This window comes from Carassius auratus, chromosome 5 (genome assembly GCF_003368295.1).
Source record: "Carassius auratus strain Wakin chromosome 5, ASM336829v1, whole genome shotgun sequence".
Lineage (NCBI taxonomy): Eukaryota > Metazoa > Chordata > Actinopteri > Cypriniformes > Cyprinidae > Carassius > Carassius auratus.
In genome coordinates this window covers 26,644,491-26,665,704 of record NC_039247.1, presented here as the reverse complement: position 1 = coordinate 26,665,704, position 21,214 = coordinate 26,644,491, and the positions used below count along the sequence as shown (strand labels likewise).

At 42.0% G+C, this 21,214-nt stretch overlaps 1 protein-coding gene and 1 long non-coding RNA gene across 6 annotated transcripts in view; both read left to right on the top strand.

Moving 5' to 3' along the window:
* The first annotated feature begins 6,847 nt into the window (after positions 1-6,847).
* Positions 6,848-21,214, top strand: part of LOC113084081 (serine/threonine-protein kinase PAK 3) — a 302,344-nt gene continuing 287,977 nt past the window's right edge. For all 5 annotated transcript variants that reach the window (XM_026254774.1, XM_026254769.1, XM_026254770.1 and 2 more), the window contains exon 1: positions 6,848-7,063. In XM_026254774.1, the coding sequence (XP_026110559.1) occupies positions 7,055-7,063 (9 nt within the window). In that variant the 5' untranslated portion in view covers positions 6,848-7,054. The remainder of the gene's footprint in view (positions 7,064-21,214) is intronic.
* LOC113084268 (uncharacterized) lies at positions 15,895-17,303 on the top strand. The gene is made up of 2 exons (XR_003283665.1): positions 15,895-15,962; positions 17,172-17,303. It is a non-coding gene; the product is annotated as an uncharacterized LOC113084268 (long non-coding RNA).

Sequence of the window (21,214 nt, the reverse complement as noted above, 5' to 3'; positions counted from 1 at the left end):
GGTGAGATAGGTCAGGTCCTTTTTGGGGTTCGTAGGGTACTATCGCCGCTTCATTAAAGGATTCTCCAAAATCGCGAAGCCCCTTAACCAACTGCTGGCAGGGACAGGACGGCCCCGAGGCCGGGGGTCTCCATCCATCACGTGGGACCCCGAGTGTGAAGCAGCCTTCCAACATCTTAAACAGGAGTTATTGCAAGCACCGATACTGGCTTATGCAGATTTTAACTTACCTTTTGTCCTGTATACAGATGCCAGTAATTCGGGCTTGGGAGCAGTGTTGGCCCAGCGACAAGAAGGAGCAGAGCGAGTGATCGCCTACGCCAGCAGGAGCCTCCATCCCGCAGAGCGGAACGATGCGAACTATAGCTCGTTCAAACTTGAGCTGTTGGCCTTGAAGTGGGCCTTGAGTGAGAAGTTTAAAGATTACCTGTGGGGAGCGAAGGTACAAGTAATTACTGACAACAATCCCCTTGTTCACTTACAGACGGCAAAGTTGGGAGCCGTAGAGCAACGATGGGTGGCCCAACTGGCGAATTACGATTACCAGCTCCAGTATCGACCCGGAAGGGAGCACGTGAACGCAGACGTCTTGTCCCGGCTCCCGGGGGAACGGAACCGAGAGGAAGAGGTAACGGAGACGGGCCCCGCACAGGACGGAGGTTGCATAGTGGGTGTTGTTGAGGCACCAGGGAGCCAACAGGAGGTGACGCAGTTAAGCTGGGGCTGGGACCCCGACCGCTGGAGAGAGCGGCAACAAGGTGACGAACAGGTGAAGGCTGTAAGCCGCTGGCTAGAGCAGGGCCAGGAGCCGACGCCAGCAGAGAGGCAAGCCCAGGGTGGAACGGGCCGCAAGTTGCTGGGACAATGGGAAAAACTGTGATTACGCGATGGAGTACTGTGCAGGGTCATCCATGATCCTGGGATGGGCAACGAGATCTGTCAGGTCGTAGTACCTGAAGGCCAGGTACAGGTGCTACTCGTGGCATACCACAATCAGTTGGGGCACCAGGGACAGGAGAAGACTGTGTCTCTGCTACTCAGACATTTCTATTGGCCTGGTCTGGAGACTTCGGTGAGTGCCTTTATTCAAGCATGTCCCCGTTGTATGTTGTATAAGGCACGGAGAGAGCATAAGGCCCCGTTGGTTCCGATAAAGGCTAGAGCCCCCTTGCACATCGTGGCTATGGACTTCCTGACCCTGGGTAGGCCCGCGGATCAGTATCAAAATATTCTGGTAGTCACAGACCTGTTTACTAAGTACTCCTGGGCTATCCCCACACTGGATCAAACTGAAAAAACCACCGTGATGGCACTGTGGAGGACTGTCTTTCAGCCCTTTGGGTGCCCGGAATTTCTACACTCCGACCAAGGGCCCAACTTCGAGTCTCAAGTAGTGAAGGAGCTGTGCAACTTGTACGGATGCACCAAGACCCATACTACATCCTACCACCCCCAAGGGAATGGGGGGTGTGAAAGGTTCAATCAGACTCTGCTGGGTCTACTGGGTACTCTGGACCAGGAGCGACAAGGAGATTGGGTGAGTGCTTTACCTGCTTTGACCCAAGCATATAATAACAGTGTGCACAGTACTACGGGGTACGCCCCGACCTTCCTCATGTTTGGCAGGCATGTGAGGCTGCCGGTGGATCTGATGCTGGGGATTACCGACGAGGGGAGAAGAGGTGAGCTTGACGGAGTGGGTGGACCGTCACCACCAACATCTGCAGTTTGCATATGGGCAAGTGACGAAGCGGATACAGGCGGCTGCAGATAAAAGTAAGAGGATATATGATCGTACTGCCAGAGAAGCCCCCTTACTCCCTGGAGAAAGAGTCCTGGTGCGGGATAACCGGCGACAGGGCAAAGGCAAGTTGAGTGACCGATGGGAAGCCGCCCCCTTCGTGGTAGTAGTACAGCAGCGGCCGGGCCAACCAGTTTATACCATCCGGCCCGAGGGGAAGGCGGGACCAGAGCGTACAGTCCATCGGAACATGATCCGACCTTGCCCGAATTATCCTAGACCCAGGGAGGAGACTCCGAGGCAGCCTGTGCCTGTGGCACGATGGGTGAGTGGATGGGCTATAGTCCCAAGAGAACGGCCGAATGTGCCTGCCCAGGTTAACCCTGTGTCCCCGCCCCGTCGGTCCCAACGAGAGAACCGGGGACGTCCCCCTGCGAGGTACGGGGACTGGACAGGAGAAGGACGTTCTAGGGACTAGAACGGATTGGCGGGGGAGGATGTCACGGATTGACTTTGAGGGCGGAACCAAAAGTGAGAGGAGAAGTTCCGCCCAGACCAAAATGGGTAAGCCCTTGTCACTTTTGGAAACTCCGGACGCCCTAAATCAAGGGAAATCTTTACCAGGTGTGCTCAATAACGTGGCGATTGCAGACGGGGCAGTTTGGGAGTATAAGGAGAGCGTTGGGGATACAGGAAGGGGTGTTTTTTACTTCCCAAGGAACGCCACGAGTGAGACGGAGTGTTTTGGGCGCTGGAGCAGGGTGAAGCAGATGAGAGCAAGTGTGGAGTCGCTAAGCGAATTGGAGGATTTAAATACGGCTACTGGAACAGGTCTGCCAAAGGGAAGTTTTGTGGGAAGAAGCCATACTCACCTGTGTCTGTTGTATGAAGGTCCCGCAGGAAAATAGCGCTACTGTGGAACGATGATAACACTTCCGGGTGTCTGTAAGAAGCTGGGGAGAGAAAGAGAGCGGGAGAAGATCAGTATCACGAAGATTGTGAGTACATTGGATTGCTTATATTACTGTTTATATCTGGATGAGAAAGAGAGCGGGAGAAGATCAGTATCACGAAGACTGTGAGTACATTGGATTGCTTATATTTCTGTTTATATCTGGTTGAGAAAGAGAGCGGGAGAAGATCAGTATCACGAAGACTGTGAGTACATTGGATTGTTTAAATATCATTGTTCATACTTGGATATGGATGATTAATATCTGCTGGAGTGATTAACAGCTTGTTGAGCGGCCCCATCGTGGAGGACGAGACGAGTGGGTGAGCCGAAGTAAAGTGGGGGTGAACGGATGTTATTTGGCTGTGGCTACACCGCAAAGTTTGGAGCACCTACCGTGCACGAGCTAAAAGCTATTGATCTTGAATACGCCTTATAAGCCCAGCGTGAAGATACAGTCACTTGTTGAATACTTACCCGTCTGCACGAGCTAAAAGCTATTGACCTTGAATACGCCCTGTAAGCCCAGCGTGAAGATACAGTCACTTGTTGAATACATACCTGTCTGTACGAGCTAAAAGCTATTGACCTTGAATACGCCCTGTAAGCTCAGCGTGAAGATACAGTCAGTTGTTGAATACTTACCTGTCTGCACGAGCTAAGAGCTTTTGACGTTGAAGACGCCCTGTAAGCCCAGCGTGAAGATACAGTCACTTGTTGAATACTGATCCGGCTGCACAAGCTAGAAGCTCTTGACCTTGAGTACGTTCTGTAAGTCCAGCGTGAAGAGTAAGTCACTTTGTTCAATACCTATCTGTGCGACGAGTAGAAAGTTACTCACTTCAAATACACCGGTGCACGTCTAGGGGAAAGACCCAGTCATCTTGCTGCTTACTTACCTCTGTTGCTTACTTGTGCCCCCAGGGGCTTGTGTGTTACCTTGTACTTACCTAGGAGGTCTATTGGAGTGGAGGAGCTGTCCAGACGCTGGTGAAGAGAAGGGAAGGGCGCCACGGGAAATCAAGCCGCGAAGGAAGGACTTAGGATCAGTCAGGAGATTGGTGGGAGCTCTGTGAAAGGACGTGAGAGCCCTGCCCCCCCCCCCCCCCCCCCTCCCCTTGTGATCACTTACCAACGACCTCCAGATCTCTCAGGCCCAGTCCCCTGCTGTCAAGAGACGAAAATCCAATTTTAGATTCCCCTTTCTCCTTCCCTAAATTATCTTTTTAAATAATTTAAATAAAGTTGTTTTAAAATTACCCTTAACTTATCTCGTGTGTCTGGTCATTGGGGTGTTCGTGGGACCTCCTCGAGGTGGAAAGTAGGAAGGGGCGTGACTCGCAACACCTGTGGTCCGCTCCGACCTGTGACAATAACTATACCACCAACACTAACTGTATGCAATTATAATTGTCATTAAATATACTTGACGGAAGTGGTCCTGATTGAAATATGCATTATTATATTGGATCCATGCACACTGTCTTCAAGGGGTAGCAGCCTTTAAATACCTGCTGTTCCAGTAGCTTGTGTTGTCAGAAAGTGACATCTGTGGCTCATTCACAAAGACAAAATCGGACCATTCTATTTTTACTTAATTTTTCTAAATTATTATTTAGCATTTTTTTTTCAAATGTAAAAATTAGTAATTCAAATGGTTTCCTCTGGTTTAAAATAGAATGAATGAATGAATGAATAAATAAATAAATAAATAAATAGAGATCTTTCTTTAAGTATTTGATTTAGGATTATTCATGTCGTACCATAAGTTTATTGAATCATTATATCCAGACATGCTACTAGTTTTGTGTTGATCATGCTGATTTGTCCAGTGTAAGGTTCAGCCGATGTCTTGTCTTTATTTTTATTCCAGGTTATTTAAATTACATTTTGGCTACCAAAAACTGAAGAATACCTGCCAGAAGGCCTACAAGGGATTTTGAAATTATGCTAGCCTTGAGGTTTGTTTCCCAAAAGTGACATTGCTTGTGACCGTGGGAAACGAGCCCTGTCAATTTTGACTCAGCAATTCTTTTGCAAATCTTTTTCACTTAAAGTTTGGTCCGTTCATTAAACAAATCTATTGTATAACTTGGACAACTGTGCCAGTTGTTTTGGCTACTTTTATTATGCGTTTGGTGTGTCCGGATTCGTTTTGAAGCTTTGAATGCAGAATGAAACAGTACAGAATCCCATTCATTGTATTGGAATTTTATTTATATTGAGTGGAAGATTTAAATGACATAAAAAAAAATAAATAAAAAAAAAAAAAAAAATGTTGTTCATAAAAATTATGTGGCGGGAAAAATGCAAAGAAAACACAAATCTTATGGTTGATCTCGGAAAGCATAAAAAGAAGACATCAGTTAATATGTTCTCTTGTGTTACAAAGCTTAAGTATTTCAAAGTATTCTAAAGTATTTAGATTAAGTTACTAAACCTGAGTAATCTAACAAAATACGATACTGATTACTTTTTAAAGCTTGTATTTTGTAATCTGTAGTGAAATACATTTTAAAAGTAACCTTTCCAGCCCTGTGCATATGTCAGCAGGATATCATTGACTATAGACAGGACAAAATCTCAACAATTCTGATGAATGGCTAGGCTGTTTTTAATTTTGTCATTAAATCTGAATAACAACATTTGTGAGATTTAGTAAGTCAAAGCTGTTTTGTGGTTAACTGATTTAATTTGTCTATTTTTTAATGTTGGGTTTAACACATCCATGGTTTTAGATTAAAATGATTATTATCATCACCATCATTATTTAGAAGTAAAAAGATCAAATGTGACCTTTCTATTTATTTCATTGAATAGGACACATGCTAAACTTAAATGTAAATATGTTACAATCACAATTTCCCTTCACAGATCAGCATCTCCACCTTAAGACAGCAGCTGCTGCAGCCATCAGCCAATCAAAGGTGAGCAAGAGGGAAAAGGATGACATCATAGGCAAATTAGGGCAAGTTGCATTAGCACTTTGTTTTTTATAAGTGCCCACAGATTAAACGTGGGTAAACTGACCTGAAGAGATAACTGGTCATGATATAAATGGACGTTCACACATAGACACACAAAGTCTGGTCAGCTATCCTTATAGGGACTCTCCATAGGTGTAATGTTTTTTATACTGTACACACTGTATCATCATTCTGTATGATTTATAAGCTTTTGCACACATGGGGACTTCAGTTTAGGTCCCCACTGTGACACAAGTCCCCATGAGTCTCTGTGTATTCAGGTTTAAGTCCCCGGCCACCAGGATATATAAACCTGTAAACAAACACACGCAAGTGCACACACACACACACACACACACACACACATTTGTTTTTGTGAAAAGTGGGGACATCCCATAGGTTTAATGGTTTTTATACTGTAGAAACTGTATATTCTATGGCCCTACACCAACCCTACACTTTACCCTAATCCTCACAGGAAACTTTGTGCATTTTTAATTTCTCAAAAAAAAAAAAAAAATCATTCTGTATGGTTTAGAAGCTTTTTGAAAAATGGGGACATGGGTTATGTCCTCATAAGTCACCCTCTCCTTGTAATGTGTCATACCCATGTCATTATACAAAGTTGTGTCCTGATATGTCACAAAAACAAGAGCACACACACACACAGGTTACTAATTATTATTATTATTATTATTATTATTATTATTATTATTATTATTATTTTAGTGCTTATTGTTTTATAGAAACATATAGTGTTTTTCATATAATGTATAATACCACATGATTATATACCATTATATTTACATAGTTGTACACATATTTTTTACAATGTTGACATATTGACACCACTACCATGGCGGTGCCCATAATAATAATAATAATAATAATAATAATAATAATAATAATAATAATAATAATAATAATAATAATAATAAATTGACTAACTAATGCCTACCTAAAACAAAATAATAAAACCAATATAAATGAACAAATCATGATCATGATGATTTTACTGAGTTGTTTACTCTAAATAAAAATGGGTGGAGAAAAAAAATCCCTACCTTACTACCACTGGTCTGTGAAACAACAGATCCAGTTTTTCTGGCTGTCCCCTCCCCCTCTCTCCTGGCAGCTGCATTTAATTAACATGCAGCCCCTTGGCCAATAAGGCTGCAAAGGCTTTGTGACATCACAGGCTAGGGAACAGTAGGCAGGCAGTGAAGCATGCAGGCAGCCGACTAGCCAGTGAGTCCAGGTCTTTGGGTCAGGAGCCGGTCTGACCATAAAATGGAGAGTCTGTGCATGTTCTAGGTTTTAGGAATATATGCATTGGAAAATATCAAAGGAAAACACAAGTAGACTTCCAAGGATACAGCCAAGGAATATGAAAACATGTTTAAGGTGAGTTGTTTCTCAAGGGCTCCTTTTCTGTCTGTGATGACTCGAATACGGATGAGGGAGAGAGAGAAAAAGGGAGGGAGAGTGGGAGGGTGGAGAGGGTTAGTGTTTTTGCTTGGCTTTCAGCAGTCAGATGTTTTGAGGAGAAGAGGAAAAAGAAGATGATGGAGGAAAAAGTGAGAAGCTATTACTGCATTGTATCGAGGGAATGCAGTTGCATTCTGGGTGCTCTTGCAGCTGCCTCTACCCCATTCCAATGGCAAAATACATCTCTGTTGATGTCACAAATTAATGTTGTGGGTAATTAGAATAGCAGCAAATTAATTTTTTTTAGTTTTTTGTCTGTGAGATTCAAAGCTGCATATATGTTTAAGTCAATGTGACCATTCCGACCTACCTTGTTCCATTAGTGATGCAGAAAAGTATGGATGGTTCAGCAGACAGACTGATGTCATTGGTGGTGGGATATAGCCTTTTGTTAGTCTCCACATGTCGGTATTTGGGTCTTTCATATAGAATGCTTTAGAATGATTGATTTTTTACCTCTGCCAAGCTTGTGCAGATGCACAAGAGGCCACACACATACACACACACACAGAGAAAGAAACACACTTTAGGAGTCTCAGCTAGCCAATGTTCCTCTTTCTATAAGTATTTTTAGATATAGTGTATCAGAAATAAAGAGCAAGGGACAATAGTTTCTAAATCAGTGGAGGAAAGCTTTGTCAGGGATATAATTCATTAACATATGTGTCCTGTGGAATAGTGGTGTAATGTGTAATGTGTTTGTGTGTGTCTGTGATGATGTGTGAGGGCTTGCACAAAAAGACCTGACAACTAAACTAGCTATGCGGTAATTGGGTATATGCTAGTATAGGAGTTTAGGCCTATAGTAATAACCAAAAATGAATATTAGGTTATATGATGTTGTAACCCATATATATATATATATATATATATATATATATATATATATATATATATATATATATATATATATATATATATATAAGATGTTACCTATACGTCTTCCCAGAAACCATTATCTGATACAGAAAATGTGTGGTTGGATGTGTGTGAGGGTTTCCCTCTGTCTACACTGAAATTGTTTGTTGGTCCATATGCCTATTGGGTTTCCTGTTTTATTTGTTTTTATGTATGAAATTATTTGAGTAAAAGAAGCCTGATCAGAACAACCTGCTAAAATTCCTGTGTCTGGGTTTCACAATTAAAGGGATACTCCAACCAAAAATGATTTTTTTTTTCATTAATCACTTAACACCCCCATGTCATTCCAAACCCATATCGCTGTGCTGTGTGTGCTCTTCTGTGTCCTCCGCGCCACAAGGATGCGCTGTTTTATTTCAAATCAAAGCTAAACAACTTTAAAATGCATATTTCAGCTTTTGGCAGACATCATAGGGACACCACCAATTTTTCCTGTGTAGGATCATGGTGATTCAGGAGCCCAGGCTGTTCTTTTTTAGTTTTTCTTGTTTCTCAAACATGACCGGTTTTACCAGAGATGAACTGCTGAATAGTGTTGTCAAGATACCAAAATTATTGTTTCGATACGATACCTAGTCAAGAATTGCGATTTCGATACTTTTTCGATACTTTTCCTGAAAGGGGAAAATACACTCTCAAATATCATTCCTGTGCTTTATTTTAAAATCAGGACAACATTTTAATCATATAACACAATAATAAATGAACATATGAACAGCATGTTAAACATTTGAACAAAATATTAAATATAAAAAATAAATTAGAGCAATGACATTCAAGGTAAAGAAAGAAAATATTTAGCAGAATTATCTCAGTTATCATAAGAAACATAAGAGTAATAAATTTATCTTGAATCTGAACTTTGAATAAAAATATGAACAGCGATTATATTAAACAATGTTTCTGAACTCAGAAGATTAAATGTCAAAAGATAAATAATATAAATTTAAGCAATGGCATTCAAGTAAAAAAAAAAAAAAAAAAAGCAAATAAAATTTAGCAGCAATATCTGACATATTGTAACTCATTCTGTCAGTTGTGCAACCAGTGAAGCTTTTTTGACCGTCATCTTTTTCTTCCAGTCGTGGACCGGCGGCCACAGTATCACTTGTGCTCGCACATGCAGCCTAGTGATGCGCGGGTCTGGTTTTTTTTCCAATTCGCGGGTCCCGCTTTTATGAAATTACTTGGCCCGCCCCAGCCCGCAAATAAAGTAAAATTTCTTTACCCACCCCGACCTGCGCATCGGGGACATCACGGAAGATACGTTGCTACTTAGACCTTCGTATTGTAACCTTATCAAAGAACCTAATAAAATATTAAAATATATATTCCAAATACTTAACCTGTTAACTGTCACTCATGTTTTTAAAGATAGACTTGAATGTGCATGATACAAACCTAAATTTTTAGAATTCATGACTGAAAACATTTTGTAACATGATTTTGATGTGCCATTTACATGGTAATGCAATGTCTGATTTTAAAATTGGTTTTAAAGGATGAATTTTGAGATTTTATGTTTTCAAGTGATATATAACTTCTGATGATTTCATCAGGTTTTAGCCAGGTTTCTGTCAAACAGAGCACATCTAGATTATGATCAGTGATCATATTATTTACAAAAAGTGTTTTCATAGAAAGTGATCTTATATTCAAAAAGCCAAGCTTTATAATTTGTTTTTTATTTGTTGAACCTCAATTAAATTGTTAATCTTAACTTGGTTTGGACGTTTTTTGTATTTTCTAGTTCGGGGAACAGACACAGTCTCTATAGTGTGATCTATCTAGTTGAAAGAGTCTCTATGTGTTAATAATTAGCTGACCTCTGTGACGGGAGGCAGCTAGCAGACGGTTGGTTTAGCCAGTCTGTCTGCTTCCTGACCTGGGCCCCAGTTAGTCAAGTATAAACACTAAGACTATTTGCCATATTTCTAGAGAGAAGAGTGGCGCCACCCCAGGAGGGATGAAGACCATCTCTTTTCAACAGTTCAGGTCTGCCCCAAAAGCTTGTCCAATTGTCTATGATACCTATGTTATTCTGTGGGCACCACTTAGACATCCAGCCATTGAGTGATGACAATCTGCTATGCATCTTGTCACCACGGTAAGCAGGGAGGGGACCAGAGCATATCACAGTGTCTGACATCGTGCTTGCAAGTCCACACACCTTTTTAATGTTATTTTTAGTGATCTCCGACTGGCGAAGTCGAACATCATTAGCACAGGCATGAATAGCAATCTTTCTGTATTTACGTTTAGCATTAGCCAGCACTTTTAAATTTGCCAAGATGTCAGGCGCTCTGGCTCCCGGTAAACGTTTGACTATGGTGGCTGGTGTCTTTATATTCACGTTACGTACAATAGAATCACCAGTAACTAGAGCACTTTCATCAGGTTTCTCAGTGGGTGCATCACTGAGTGGGGAGAACCTGTTTAATGTTTTAATTGTAACAGAAGAGCAGTGTTTTGACCCACGACTACGCTGCCTCACTGTCACCCAGTTGCCCTGCTGCAGGGGCTCTGTTGCCGGAACCAAATAATGTACAGGAATCCCTGAGCTAGACGCATCCAAGGCCATATCTAGAGCCCTAACATTCTTACTGTCCTCAATTAAAGTTTGGATGCGTTTCTCTAATTCTGAAATCTTCTCTGTCAGCCTAACTATTTCCCTGCATCTATCACATGTGAATCCCTCATCTGCGACAGAAATAGATAAATTGTACATGTGGCAAGAGGTGCAAATAACAATAGCAGGAGAAGCCATTACTCACCGTGCTTGATGAAATATTAAATTGTCAAAATTCTCAGACAGAAGATGTAGATGAATGAGGTCATTTAATTGCACAAAGTGCCTAGTGCAGGTCCCAATGTGTTAGTGGGGAACTGGGGGGACTGAGGTTAAGAGTTCAGTGGTGCATGGGAAAAAAAAGAGGGGGGAGGGGGGCAATGTCGGGAGGGTGTTCAGCTTCCTGACAGCCTGATGAATGAAACTGTCCTTCAGCCTGTTGGTCATGGCCTGGAGACTAGCAGTCTCCTCCCTGATGGCAGCAGGCTGAAAAAGCTGTGTGACGGGTGAATGGGATCACCTGCGATGCAGAGGGCTTTACGGGTGAGATGGGTTCCATAAGTGTCCTGGAGGGAGGGGAGGGAGACACAAATGATCTTCTCCGCTGCTCTCATTATGCGTTGAAGGGTCTACCGGCAGGACGCGTTGCAAACTCCATACCACACATTGATGCAGCTCGTCAGGATGCTCTCGATAGTGCCATGTAGAAGGTGAATATGATGAGGGGCCATGGCTCTGACCCTTTTCAGTTTGCGGAGGAAGTTGAGATGCTGCTATGCTTTCTTGGCCAGTGCTGCGGTGTTGTCGGTCCAGGAGAGCGACCTTTCAAGTAGCCTACCATCGGCATCTAAATAGGCTATGGAACCTGATAACTATACACAAATAGACATATTAATGAAAAAAAAAAGAACAAGAAAAAATACAATCTGAGCCAGTTGCTCACAAACTATGTATTGTCTTTCCCTTAAGGCTACTGTGCAGGAAAAGGATATCGTCCACAGTCCCAGGTTTAAGTTGCGTTCTCCGTTTTTGAATTACAAATCCAGCTGTGGAAAAGTCTCTCTCGCAGCACTGTCACACTGTCGCAGTGGTGGTGACGTGATGGGTCAAATGTCATATCGTTATTGCGTATGTGTAATGGTAATTTAGACATACAAATATTGCACATATTTTTCATCCGCACTACTACCCGCCTGCAAGGAGTTAATTATCCGCCCGCATCCCCGCCCGTGAATTTTAGGAATGTCAAAATCCACCCATTTCAGCCACTTTTATGCAAGTACCCGTGGGTACCAGGCCCGTTGCAGGACTCTAAGTTGACGGCTCCATGGTTATTTAGTCTCTAATAGTATCAATCTTAGAGTTAAAGCAGTTCATTACTGCTGTGCTGTTGGGAAATGTCAACACCTATTGATGCTTTTTTTTTTTCATTAATTTAGCCACTGTATTGAATAAATACCTGGGGTTTTGTTTATTTTCTTCTAAAAGAAAACCTGCCCTTGTGACCATACTATTTGATTATATTCCACATTCCCTGTCTGCTGCCTGTCTCGACCCTTGCTCTGTTACAGTTTGCTCTTCTGGATTGTCTCTGTTGTTCCTGATGCCGGTGATTGATTACTGGCTGTTTGATTGTGTTATAACTTTATTAAAGCTGCAAATGGATCGGCATGCCCTTCATTACAGATAGGGTACTTTCCCACCAAGCAATACGAAATGCAACTAGTTTGGTTTTCCTCTAGATGCACTCCATTTCCCTGGGATGCACTTTTTAGGATGCAAGGTTGCTCATTATACCACAGTGTCAGACTGTTTTCCTTAACCTTCCTCAAGCATAAAGGAGCAACTGTATTTAAAATGCTAGAAAAGAGAGTGTCCATAGTTTCTGTTACATCATCAAGTTGTTCTATAAATCGGATAAATCGGAAAGATTAGTAACAAAGCAGTCTTTTTTGTAGAAGTGATGGTTCTACCATACTTGCAAAAGGAGTATAATTTACAGTTTTAGCTATATGAGTTTACACAAGACTAAATAATGATCTATGATATCATCGCTTGGCTGCATAATTTCAACACCATCAACATCTATTCTATGTGACAGTATTAAATCTAGAATATGATTTTTGCAATGAGTAGGACCTGACACGTGTTTTCTAACATAAATAGAGTTCAAATGTCTATGAATGCTGATACCACTGCGTCTTTTCATTGTCAACATGGATATTAAAATCACCAACAATTGAAACTTTATCTCTATGAAACAGTGAAAGAGTGTCTATGTGCTAAGAATTAACTGATTTATGTGGCACTAGAGTTCTGCTTTTGTATGTGTGTGATGGGGGGTATCATTTCATCTTTCTCCTGCCTAATGCAAATACTTTCAAGCACATTGTTGTATATCAAGCATACGTTTTCATGCTGTCAACAGCAAAAACATTTTAGCTGATTTGTTTATCGTCTCATTAAAGCTTTATTTTATTTTATATGCTATTTGTGCATCAGCATCATTTTTTAAATACTTACAGAACCATAAAGGCATATGTATTGGCAGTAGCAACTTCCTGTACTTGCTTAAAATAATAATGATTAAGGCGATAAGACGATAAAGTGTGTTGAAAGAGGTCAAGCATGTAAGGACTATAGCCAGAGATATTGTCAAAATCATTAAATATTGTCATTATTAAGAGTATTTGTCATTTCCAAATAATGTAGACCTGTTATTTTCCTCCTATTATTATTAGGTTACTTTTATTATCAAATAAATATTACAATTAATTTGCTTTGCAACAATTTCACTGCGCATCACTGCATAACTGAAATGTTGTGCATCGCAGCCTGTGAGAAAAAAATAATAAAATAAAATAAAATATAGCTGCAAGCAGCGATGGCGGGCTCAAGCCACCAATGCCATTGCCACCCCGGTGGCATCAGGTAAACTGTGCCCAGCGGGCACATGCATTCACAATATCCCTCTGGCAGTGAGGTTTTAAAGGATATGGCAGTTAAAGGGTTAATCCGAATCATCTAGACTTTAAAATCACATTCACAGAACAATATATATATATATATATATATATATATATATATATATATATATATATATATACAGGGTCCCCGCGGGTCCTTAAAAAGTCTTGAAATGTCTTAAATACAATTTTCGATTTTTAAGGTCTGAAAATGTCTTGAATCCTGGAATTTTCCATATGAATGTCTTAAATTTCATGTGGGGTCTTAAATTTCATGTCCGACTCGTCATTTTTATTTATTTTTTCAACCGCAATTTGACCAGCACAACATTTGGGGGCAGCACTTCGTGGGTGCAACCTGCATCATACCATATGTCACATACGAGTAAGTGATTGATGAACGCGTAGCGCTGATGGTTCGCCACCACGGCATTTTGCGAAATCGCAAGCATGGGCAAAGACGATAAAGCTGTGGACAAGACCATGATTGTCAGGTCTCGCCAGTGTTAATTTCGTTGACTAAATATTTTCGTCATTATTTTCGTCACGAATATATTTTTGCCGACGAAAACGAAACGAAAACTAAAATAGAAGGCACTGATGGAGACTAAAACTATGACTAAATTGATTGACATTATCGTCAACGAATAAAGGACGAGACGAAAATAGACTGTGACGAAAATCAAATCAGCAGATGGGAGAGATGCGAGGAATGAGCAAAAGAACCGGCAAAACAGAACAGACTGCATGAGAGAAGAGAACCAATCAGAGCCTGACTTATTGAGACGTGAATAGAAGGTTTTCAGTTTTTATGAGCTCCCGGGAAGTCGGCATTCGAAGAGGTGATAGGGACTTGAAGCAACAGCCTCTGGTGGAACGGCAATGCCATTCTGGCGTTGTATTGCGCCTGCGCGAATTTAACTGCTACTTTCTGACGTTCTAATTTAACGGTCTACTACGGGAGAACAGCTGATTTGCCAGAGTCGCTACAACGTGAGAGGTTAGGTAAATAAATGTTATGTTTTTAGACTTATTTACATCATACAATATTAAAAACTCTTCTTCTGACAAAAGATTGTCATTTAACGCCAAAAGCAATCCTTCTCTTGCTTTTTTAAATTATATATTTTTTGGATCTCAATAAATGAATTAATGCTGCGTTGCGCTGTTCTGTTTTACCGTTGCTTAGTGACTTTTACGTTCTTGGCTACAGCGGTGTGACGGCAAACTTCCGGTCGCTGTAGCCGTTCCATTCGCAGCTGTTGCTTAAAGTCCCTACTGTCTAAAAGAGCGACAAAATGTCCACAGCTCACTTCACGTTTGACGACGAACAAAACAAAACAAAGTGTAAAGCACGCGGAGCGCTCATTCGTGGCAAGAACACAACCAGTTTGAAAAGACATTTACAGACGAGCCACCCGGACATTTTCTCAAATGTAATTTCACATCGATGTTCTTTTGTTTATTGAGCTAAGCAAAATTGGAATAGTGCAGTGCATAGATGTTGTAGCATTAAATATTACGAACTGAAAAGTACTGTAAAATAGCCCCTTCTTCAAATTAGATGCGAGCACAATACTAATACGTAATATCATGATAAATACATTTGATTAATACTAATGTTTAGTATATTTTATAATGTTCTACTTGTTGACAATATCACAAATATTTCTATATTAGTCATGTGAAACATGAATGTTCACATCCTATCATTATACATACAAATCTAGCAATATTGTAGTATTTAAAACATACAATATTGCTAGACAAATGAATACCTTATAAAATCTTGTTACTTTTTTATCCACCTAGCTGCCAACTTATTAAATATTTACTTTAAATGTATGCACTTATTGTTCAGCTCAGCTGTAAGCTTTAAGGTCCTGGACTTAACGTTATTTTTCTTTTATTGATGGTCAATTGGCAGCTAGTTATTGTTTACATTATCATGACAGTGTTTGTTGCTGCATAGAAGCTTTTGAATCGAAATAAAGACACAGTTGTGTTGAAATAAAGTTGAATTTGTGTTTTATATATTTTGGTTAAGTTTGTTTCCTATACCAGCTGTAAAAAATTGTCTAGTAAATCTGTTATTGATTTTAGTCTTATTTTAGTCGACTAAAATACCAAGCAATTTTAGTCGACTAAAATACCAAGCAATTTTAGTCGACTAAAATAAGACTAAAATTAAAACAAATCAGATGACTAAAACTTGACTAAAACTAAAAAGAATTATAGTCAAAAGACTAAGACTAAAACTAAATTAAAATTTCGTGTCAAAATTAACACTGGGTCTCGCTATCTTGGTTCTCAGTTTTTGAGCACCTCAATGGCAGAAGACTTGCTGGAGCACTTTAAGGTAAGACTCTAAAAGTAACATTTAAAATGATTTGAATATGTTAAAATGTGTTTTTGTTTCCTAATGAATATTTGGGACAAAAATATCGATGCGTCCCAATTCTTGGATTGATTTAATTTTTTTTTTGAATGCGTTGCAAATTGATTATGAGCTTAGTTTTTGCAGATGGCGCTCTAGGCTAGTTTTTAACCGAACACTCAAATGCTCACGACGAAGAGCGCTCGTGCGTTCTGCTGAGTCTGAGAATGTAATTGATATATTGCTTTTATGACGCAAGATTAATGTAAACGCCCGGCCCCACTGCAAACACCCTTGTACTTCGCTTCAACCTTTTCGAACTTTATTAATTATTATTTTATAGTAGGTTCAAGTGGTGTGTGTAAGGCATCTAAAGCACGCAGTGGCATCTGCTGTTAAAAACTAAACTAAGAATCGATTCGAGAGAGAATCGCGATGCATTCAGAAAAATTGGAATCGATCCAGAATAATTTCTCGATTCAAAATGCATCGATATATTGTCCCATCCAATCAGTTAAAAAAATGTTGTGGGTGGGTGACATCTAGGCATAGGACTACTACATTATGGATGGAAGGCAGTGCTGTAAATAACTTTATTGTATAAAGCATTCAATATGCATTATGCTTCTTGCATATTTTTTATGTGAAAAGTAAAATTTAATTGAATTAAATAATGTAGCCCAGTTCATAATTAGACTCCAAATATCTGTTTTGTGCTTCTCAATTTTAGGTTAACAACGTTGACACTGAACCCTATCACATAGGCCCAATTCGTGGGCATTCACTATTATGGCTTAACTTGTTTCTCAAACATTTTTTTCTTTCAAATCAAGGACCACTTAGCCAATAAAAAAAAAGAAAAGAAAAACTTGACATATTTGGCTTAATGAGCATCCCTAATGCATGTACAAATGCAGGCCATTTTAGTCTTCTGAAACCATGGCTAACTTCACCTGCTAATAATGTGCATGATTAGAAAACAAGTCATGAGAAGTGAATTGGTCAGTCATTTTTGGTTGATGACTTTTGCTCACAGACCTCTTTGGTAATCTGGCATACCTCCAGTGGTCCCCAGACCACAGTTTGAGAATCACTACTTTAGACAAACCATCTAATCTGAGTGAACATGAATGAAAATGTTATCATTCTTGAGGTGGACTTTGTTTTGATTTTATTTTTTTATAATTTCAGGAGGGCACCAAGGAACTTAATTTAAGGAACATGCTTTCTGTGTCAATGGATGTATCCACAGTAAATTGGAAAGTCATGGATCTCCTACAACTGGAACATGCAATAAATTTCTGATCCTGATCTTTCCTACAATTGTCTGTCATTCATTAGGTCTATGCATAGATTATTGTATGTGCTTGCATTTATCTGTGTCTGAAATGACATAGAAAACACTAATCAGACCCTGAACAACATTTTCTTGGGGGAGAACCCCCAAACCCAACTCAAGGCTATTAGGCAGCAACATTTAACCATAATTTAGATCAAATATGATGAAATGGGCTTTTGTAATGTCCTGGGGCTGTCTTCCATGTCTTTTTCAAACTGCTATGAGGGGCCAGAATTTAGAAATTACCTGAAGTACCTTAAAGGCTGATAGTTTAAACATAGTCAACCATGTCAGGGTTGTAAGGTCAATCAGCACTTGGTATAAAAGTTTTTGTGACCCTTTGACCTGTCTTGAGCGTGGCTGTGGTGAGTTGTGCCACACAAATGCTTCGCCACATCAATCTGTGTTGTCGGACTGAACATTTTCCTGTATTTTTGTTTAGATAAAGTCTTAAATTTTCCCTTTAGAGGACTTAAAAAGGTCTTAAAAGTCATTAAATTTGCTGTTAAAAAATGTGAAGATACCCTGATATATATATATATATATATATATTTAGTAACACTTTACAATAAGATTCCATTTATAAACATTATGTTAACATGAACAATATTTATATAGCATTCATTCATGTCAGTTAATATTCCAAACTTAAACATTAAACCATTGTTTTATTGTGATTTTTTTCCAAGCACATTTTACCAATTCCAAACCATATCAATCTTCATAACTACCATTATTTTTTATTTAATCATTTATGAGTGCTATACAATAGTCCAGGAAAGCTGGAAGAGAAAAACTCCTTATATTGATGTGTGCAGAATTATTAGGAATGTTTTCTTTTACAGATGAAATGCGCTAAAAAAAGATTTTAAATCAAACTGTTTTAACTCAAAGTCGAAAATTATGAAATACCCATGCGAAATATCAAACACAAATGCAATACAGAAATGGATAAGTTAAGACTTGACCATTGTACAAAAATGCTGACTGGGTCATGAGGTCAGAAAAGAAGAAGAAAAAAAAAACAGGTCAAGAAGAACTGACAAAAATAATTGCAAAATAATTAGGAATTAATGTGAAGATTAATTTTTAGTCAATTCTGCAAGACAGACTTTCAGGAAAGGAGGTGGAATAAAAATGAGCTCCTAAATCTTTTTTCAGGAATAATTCAGGAAAATATATTCCTCAAACCATCGGACAAGAGGAAGTGGTGCTGGTCCTTCACGAGTCACTCTAATCTGTTCATAAAGCCTATATATAAAGTCTTAATATATAGTATTTCACAATACTTCATGGTATTCTAATTAAATCATTTTTTGGAATCTTAGATCTCTCAGAACCTGTGACGGTTGGGTTTAGGAAAACACAAGGAGAGGGTAGGATCCAATAGCAAGGTATGGGTTTTATTAAACAGAAGGGTAAATACAAAATAAACAGTCTTGATAGACAAACAAAACCAAAAAGGGAACCGGATGAAAACGGGAACTCGGAGGAACGAGAAGGTAGGGGAAGTCTCGGGAGACAAGAGCATAAGAAACACATAGGGTAAGGACTCCATACAGATGACAGAGAAAGACAGCTATACATAGGGAGACTAATGACAGAGGATTGTCAGCACCTGTGCGATTCTAATTGGAGTGCAATTACTGTGAAGACAGAACCAGACTAGAGGAATTAAAGTGCCTATGGTGAAGTGCCTAAGGAGAAGTGAGCTCACTAGGAAACACCCAGGAAAACAGAGACTGACAGCCTGACATTACCCCCTCCCCTACGGAGCAGCTCCCAGATGCTCCACCTGAAACCCCGGAAAACCCAACAGAAAAAGAGGTAGGAGGGAGGTGAAGCGGCGGCGGACTAGGGGGAGGGACGGAGGGTCAGAAAACAGGGACAGGAGAACCAGATAGAATGGACAGAGACAAACAACCAGGTGGAATGGAGAGACAAAGACAGGACAACCAGGTAAAATGAAAAAAAACAGAGACGGAACAACCAGATGGGATGGAAAGGCAGAGACAGGAAGGTGTAACACAAAACAAGGAGTCCAGGAGGGTGGTGGACCGGCGGAGGGGAAAAGGGGAGGGACGGAGGGCCAGGTCCAAAGGAGGAAAATAGACAAACAAATGCAAACAAAAACATGGGTAGTAGAGGACATTAGGTGATGCCCACCCGGGTGGAACAGAGGGCCATCACACCCATGTGCTTAAGGCAGAAGCCCCCCCAGGGCGGAGCGGAAGACCACCACGTCCTCGTAGTCAAGGCCAGAGTCCCCCAGGGCGGAGCGGAAGACCACCACATTCTTGTGGCCAACCCCATGGGAGGACGAAGATCACCGGTGACTTGACTCAGTCCTCGAAGATCACCGGTGACTAGCCTTGTCTCTGGAGAGTTCATGGGAACCTGACTCAACTCTGAAAGGTCAATAGTGATAAGCCCTGACTCTGGAAGGCCATCGGTAACTAGCCCTGACTCTGGAAGGCCATCTGTGACTAGCCCTGATTCCGGAAGGCCATCTGTGACTAGCCCTGACTCTGGAAGGCCATCGGTGACTAGCCCTGACTCTGGAAGGCCATCGGTGACTAGCCCTGACTCTGGAAGGCCATCGGTGACTAGCCCTGACTCTGGAAGGTCATCGGTGACTAGCCCTGACTCTGGAAGGTCGACGGTGACTAACCCTGACTCGGGAGGGTCCACGAACACCTGACTCGACTCCGGAGGGTCAACCGGGAACTGACTCAACTCTGAACAGTCAATGGGCACCTGACTTGACTTAAGACTGCCTGTGGAGACGTGAGACATCTCTGTTTCGGGCACTGCCTCTGGAACGGTCTCGGGCACCGCCTCAGTCACCACATCGGGAACGGCCTCGGTCACCGCCTTGGCCTCCGAAACAACAGCGGGCACCGCCTCGGGAACTGCATCGGGCACCGCCTCGGGAACTGCATCGGGCACCGCCTCGGCCTCCAGAATGGCAACGGACTGTGCCTCGGCATCGGGCACCGCCTCGGGAACTGCATCGGGCACCGCCTCGGGAACTGCATCGGGCACCGCCTCGGCCTCCAGAATGGCAACGGACTGTGCCTCGGCATCGGGCACCGCCTCGGGAACTGCATCGGGAACTGCATCGGGCACCGCCTCGGCCTCCAGAATGGCAACGGACTGTGCCTCGGCATCGGGCACCGCCTTGGGAACTGCATCGGGCACCGCCTCGGCCTCTCGAACAGCATCGAGTACCGCCTCGGGAACTGAATTGGGCACCGCCTCGGGAACTGCATCGGGCACCGCCTCGGGAACTGCATCGGGCACTGCCTCGGCCTCTCGAACAGCATCGGGCACCGCCTCTCGAACAGCATCGGGCACCGCCTCGGGAACTGCATCGGGCACCGCCTCTCGAACAGCGTCGGGCACCGCCTCGGGAACAGCGTCGGGCACCGCCCTCCTCCTCCGGCCTCTATGATGGCGAGTCGGTGGCCCCTTGTCTGAAGACTCAGGTGTTGTATTGACCATCTTGTGCTGTGGCGTTGGGCTGGCGGCCATCTTGTGCTGTGGCGCTGGGCTGACGGCCATCTTGTACTGTGGCGCTGAGCTGGCGGCCATCTTGTACTGTGGCACTGGGCTGGCGGCCATCTTGTACTGTGGCGCTGAACTGGCGGCCATCTTGTGCTGTGGCGCTGGGCTGGCGGCCATCTTGTGCTGTGGCGCTGGGCTTGCGGCCATCTTGTGCTGTGGCGCTGGGCTGGCGGCCATCTTGAGCCGCTGCACCGGACTGGCGGCCATCTGGTACCACAGCGCTTGCTCGGCCGATCTGTGTCTCCCTTCTCCTCTCGGGACATACTGGGGAACTGGCGGTCCCCAACCGAATCCCGGGTCGACGGGAGCCCACAGTGGAGATCGCTGC